Source organism: Lactuca virosa, chromosome 5 (assembly GCF_052849685.1).
Source record: "Lactuca virosa cultivar CGN04683 chromosome 5, Lactuca_virosa_CGN04683_v6, whole genome shotgun sequence".
In the NCBI taxonomy this organism is placed as follows: Eukaryota; Viridiplantae; Streptophyta; class Magnoliopsida; order Asterales; family Asteraceae; genus Lactuca; species Lactuca virosa.
Window position 1 is genome coordinate 215,489,949 of NC_136430.1, and position 5,842 is coordinate 215,495,790.

Genomic DNA, 5,842 nt, shown 5'->3' on the forward strand with positions numbered 1-5,842 from the left:
CAACTGAATCTTTTAAAAAAAAATAAAAGATAGAAGAATACGGTAGACAAAAATGATAAAGAATAAAGAAAAGGGGTTGTAAATAAGTAAAAATGAAAGTTTAGTGACAAAAATATAAAGAAGTAAAAATATAGTGGCAAAGTTATAAAGAGGAATAGTTTGTTGAAACTTTAGTGGTAAATTTATAAAGAAGTAAAAATAAAGTGGTAAAAGTATAAAGGGAATATATATATATATATATATATATATATATATATATATATATATATATATATATATATATAATGCGTAAAAATTACCTTAAATCAAGAATAAATAAATAATTTTAGAACATGAGACATTTTATTCAAGCTAAAGAAATACATTACCTGCAATAAGAAATTGATCAAGTAAATTACCCGTTTGGCCGTTTATGCAGTTTGTCTTTTTACTTATTTATTTATTTAGTTATTTACTTGTTACTATATGCATATATGCATTACTTATTTACCTACTACACAAAAAAAAAATTCTTCAAAATACTAAATACTGGGACACAAGTGGACTATTTTCGGAGACAGAGTTATCACATTCACGTCTTTTTTTCACGTCTTTTGCACATACAACATATCAATTATCAAAATTGAAGCCTCCTGCCTCTACTGGATGAGATAAAAATTACAATTTTTATCACATTCACATAATACAGTAATATCAAACACAGTACAACAACCATTTACTACATTAGAAAGACATCCCCTCAATCTACCAAACAACCTTCTCATTAAACCGAAAACAAATCCAACAAATTACAAAGTCCATAAGTTCAACATAACAAAACGCAAATACAAACTTCTAACAAAACACAATCTTTAAGACTTTTCGGCATCAAGATAGATCACAAAAACCCTAGTCAACACAAGTTTTTCCTTATGGTACATTCATAACTTGAATCGATTGCAACATGTCTGAAACCGCAATAACAAGATCACCCGATTTGATCATGCCTCGAGCTTTGAGTAGAGAAAAAGTTTTGTTGAGATTGCTTTCCATGTCATCCGAGAAACCAAGGCGAAATGGTATTAAACCCCATTGTAGATTTAGACGTCTTCTGACCGAAGTATCGGTTGTGAACGCGAAAATCGGGCAGTCCGGGCGGGACCGGGAAAGGAGAGATGCCATGTGCCCGTCTTTTGTGTACACAAATAGCGCATCCACTTCGAGATTATTAGCTGTAAAATCATCAAATAATACAAAATTACTTGATTTGTATGACTATTAACAACATGGATAAATATTTAAGAAAATAACAACACAAACACATTTGGGGAAATGGAAGAAAAACATTAGTACAAAATTATTGTCTTAATACATTAAGCCATGTTTTTTGGCTTAACCCATTAAGTCATTATGTTCAGATAAATTCAAAAGGAAACACCATGTATAGTCATGCAGATTAAGTGCTTAATCCATTAAGTCAAAGAAACAACCTCTTAATCTCATAAGCTATACTTGAGTTTTCTTTTACTTCATACAAAAAGAACAACTTAATACAGAAAATCATTTTTTTCTTTAACTCCCAACTTTTTTACAAATTTCCCCTCGTTTACTTTTCCTTCAATTTCCCCAAGTGTCCCTTCATTTTCTCAAATATCTTTTAAACATCATTTATCCAAACAACACTTAATTAACCAAAAACAAAAAAACATCATAGCAATTATCATACTAAAAAGGGCAATACACATAAAAACCACTATATTTTCTCCCCTTTATAGGGAAATCTCCGATAAAATCCTAAATTTTTTTGGCGTTTAATCCCAACTTTTATTTTTTCAACAGAAAAGTCTCGATTATTTTATATTTTGCCCAAATTCACGAAACAGTCATTTTTTTTTAACAGAAAATGACAGATTATCGTATAAAATTAGATAATCAGGACTTTTTCAAAAAATAAATGTTGGGATTAAACCATAAACTGACTCAAAATATCGGGACTTTATCGAAAATTTCCCCCTTTATATGTTAAAACTAACATGACTTCTCATCTACACACATGACATCATCATATGTACTCTAAAAATAGCATCTTGCTTCCTGAAATAGCTTCTCATCAACACATGTAGAGAAACAAGAAGCCATTTCAAAAAGTGATATGCTATTTTTAGGAAGTACATATAAATTTAATTATAAAAAGAGTAAATTACTGAAATCGTCCCTATGGTTTGGTCAAAATTGCAAGTTTGGTCCCTAACTTTTTTTTTGCACTCGGATCGTCCCTGTGGTTTGATTTTGTTGCGTTTTTCGTCCCTTACATACATAAAGTTAGGGACCAAACATGCAATTTTGACCAAACCATAGGTACGATTTCAGTAATTTACTCTTATAAAAAAATTTGTTTCAAGATTGAAGAATTCTCACCCATTTTTGCAGCTGAATTACAAATCTCTTCCGAAATACTATCCGAAAAAGAAGAAGCAATATCAGGCAACTCCATAACTTCATGTCGTTTCTCTTCCCTCCACCATTTTTCAATCCTCAAACTCACACTTCTCAAAACAGTCAAAGCCTTATCAGGAAACTGACCCATTGCTGACTCACCAGACAACATGAGTGCATCAGCACGTTGTCTCACAGCTTCTGACACATCAGCAACTTCAGCTCGAGTAGGTGTTGGATACTCAATCATGGATTCAAGTAGCTGTGAAGCTACAATTACTGGTTTGTTTAATTTTCTGCATGTTTCAACTATTTTTTGTTGGGCTAATGGGACTTGTTCTAATGGGATTTGAGCACCAAGGTCACCACGTGCTACCATGGCTCCATCTGAAGCTTGGATGATTTCTTTTAAGTTTTTTAGTGAGTCGATGCTTTCGATCTTTGCAAGTACTGCTATGTCCCTGTAAATGAGTTATATTGTAAAGAATTTGTCAAATGGGTTAAAAGTGTAAATTGTAGAAACTTGGTTAGATGACGCGAAAAAATGAAACAGGTAAGATGGGTAAATACGTAACAAATAAAGTACATTGTTATCATTAGTAAAGGAAATGTAAGTGCATTGCTTTTATGGGCAAAAAATAAAAAGTAAATTGTGGGACCCATTAAAGAACATAAAAAAAAAAAAAAAAAATGAATGATTTTGTTTCTTACCCATCACGAGATCGAGCTTTGATGTAACTCTTAAGATGATTAATCACTTCTGCTGATTTGACAAATGATACTGCAATAAAATCAACACCTTCTGCAATCCCAAAATCTATATCCAACCAATCCTAAACCCACAATTACAAAACATTCAAACAATATTATTAACTTAATGCAAAGATTTAAACACTCTAAGTTTCAATTTAACCAAATAAAGTACATTTGAAGAAATAGGTGCTCATAAGAAGATCAGTATCAAAAGTGTGAAACTTTTGTCAAATAAGATGTCTTTGTAGCATTTGAAGAAATAGGAAGATCGGTATGAAAACAAATGTCAAGGGTAAAAGTAGAATATAAGGTCTTGGGGTTAACAAAACTTAATTGGGTTTAAACTAAGGGCAAAAATGTCAAAACTCTCCAAGTAGCTCAAAAAACCAAAGAGTAACATTATATAAAAGCACAAACCTTTGAGGAAATTGTTGGAAGCATGGCATTACGTTCACGAACTAAGCTTCCATCACGCCAAAATGTCAAGTTTGCCCTTGGTAACAGAAGTCCTGGATCAGTACACAAACACTTGACATCTGGACCGATTTTTTCAATCACCTCAAACCTCACCATTCCTCCATCAACAAGAAGTTCATCTCCCACTTTCACATCTGTCATCATGTGGAAAATCAATTGCAATTAAAAAGATATTAACTTGTCTTACAGACATTATGATTAGAATATATGATCTTTCATAATACCTTCTGCAAATCCATCATAGTTCACAGTGATGGATCGCTCAGGGCGAAGGGAATCGTATGCTCGTACACTGAATGTCCATACTTCTCCATCCTGCATAACTCATAACCAAATTGATTGTTGCTTGAAGTGATTTTTATTATGCAAGAAAAGAGTAATTGAATACCTCAGCTTTTGCCGATGAAGCACCACCGAGATCCCCCATATGAATCTCACTTCCTTCGGTATCCATCATGATAGCAACAGCATACCCTTTCTCCTCATTCAACCTCCTCACTCGTTCGATCACAGTCTTGTGCCACTCACGCGTCCCATGGCACATATTAATCCTCGCCACGTTCATCCCTCCGACGGCCAACGCCTCCAGCTGCTCAAACCCGCAAGTGGCGGGTCCGATCGTGCACACAAGTTTCGTTCTTCGAGTACTCCGGAATCCATTCTCCTTCAACTCCGCCTCCGTCACCGAATCCACTTCAATCGAACTCGAATCAGGTTGTGCAATAGTTATTGGTTTAGTCCCATTATCACTAACGAAATCCGCCGTCACGGCAGATAAACCCCCTTGTCCGTTGTCGGCGGAGGCGGATACCAAAACGAGCGGTTTGCGGGGGGATTTTGTGAATGACAAGAAGCGATTGGGGGTTTGGAGCATGGGTTTTGAGTAGGAATTGGTGGAGATTGTAAAGTCCGGTGAACGGGAAGATGATACGAAGAAATTCAAAGATTGTGCCATTGTAGCCGAGCAAATTTCCAAATTGGGAAGTCCGTTAATGGTGTGAAATTTTGGAAAGTAGATAGCAGAGTAGATATAGGAAGAAGAGACAAGGAGGTTGGCGGAGACAACGAGGTGGAGTTGAGAGCTTGGGTATTGTCGTTCGAGAAGGAAGGCGTTGTTGAGTGAATGGGTGAGATGTTGGTTGTATACTCGTATTCATATAACCAATCAATTTTTATTTTTTTATTTAGAAAAAAAAATAAAAAATAAAATAAAATAAAAAAAGATACTCTGTATCTACATACATGTGTACATATTAAAGAATTTGTAACACTTAAAATCTAGGTATGTTTCTTTATTGTCTTGTTGTTAAAAAGATTCGCATTTTGGTCATTGGGCAGTACATGGGACGTACCATTTGTTACGCTTAGCATACAAGCTTTCAAGCAAGTACGCAGGGCGTATCACTTGGTACATTTAGCGTACTCATTTTGAAGGAAGTTTTGAAGATTGAAGGTGCTTAGCTTGGAAGGAATGGCATAGATCCAGAATCATTCCACTTGTTGCAATCTCTTTGAGGTATCAAGTTCATACCTTGGCTTTTAGATGATTAGATCTCCTCATAGTTTGTTTTGTTATGCTTTTAGCTCCTCTTTGGGTTGTTTGAAGAGTTAAGTCGTTTTATGGGATTGTTCTTTTGGATCTGAGCTTGATATGGTCTCCTTTAGCATAAAGATGCAAGCTTTATGGGACTCTTGGCCCTATGCATGCATTAAGTCCATTTTAAACTTAAGAGCTTCATTTAGCCATTCATGCACGTAAAGTTAGCAACTTTACATGATTTTCCAACTCAAGGGAGTTGGATCTATGTTTTGGAGCTTTGTCTTAAGGGGTTAAGTGTTAAAATCGAGTTTTGGCTGAATATGGTGAGTATGTTGGGCGCACAAGCAGTTACGCTTAGCGTACAAGCCTTCAAGTGAGTACGTTGCGTGTACGTGCTGAGTATGCCCCCGCGTACTCGGTCTATTGAGCCTCGCATGTTTGGGCTTCGGGTTTGGGCTATCTTTTGGGCTTTATTGCTTGGGGCATTGTTAGGTCGCCTAAATACAGGTATTTTGGACTAGGAAACTTGTTGGGCCTTAGGGTAAGGCCCATGTAGAGATTTGGGCTAAATTCGGAAAATTGGGCCATATATGGGCCTTGGATGGATAATGGGTTTTTGGGCCTTTTAGATTGAGAGTTTGGACTTTAGTCTTGGAC

The 5,842-nt window shown here is 35.5% G+C and overlaps 1 protein-coding gene across 1 annotated transcript; it reads right to left on the reverse strand.

Annotated features, from left to right (window-relative positions):
• Window positions 1-745: 745 nt before the first annotated feature.
• PKP-ALPHA (Pyruvate kinase family protein) lies at window positions 746-4,747 on the reverse strand. The gene is made up of 6 exons (XM_079050806.1): window positions 4,034-4,747; window positions 3,870-3,960; window positions 3,586-3,779; window positions 3,127-3,248; window positions 2,398-2,876; window positions 746-1,211 (listed from the first exon to the last, which is right to left on the reverse strand). Exons 1-6 carry the CDS (start codon window positions 4,598-4,600, stop codon window positions 910-912), a joined length of 1,755 nt encoding a protein of 584 aa, XP_078906932.1. The 5' UTR covers window positions 4,601-4,747; the 3' UTR covers window positions 746-909.
• Between the last annotated feature and the right edge of the window lie 1,095 nt (window positions 4,748-5,842).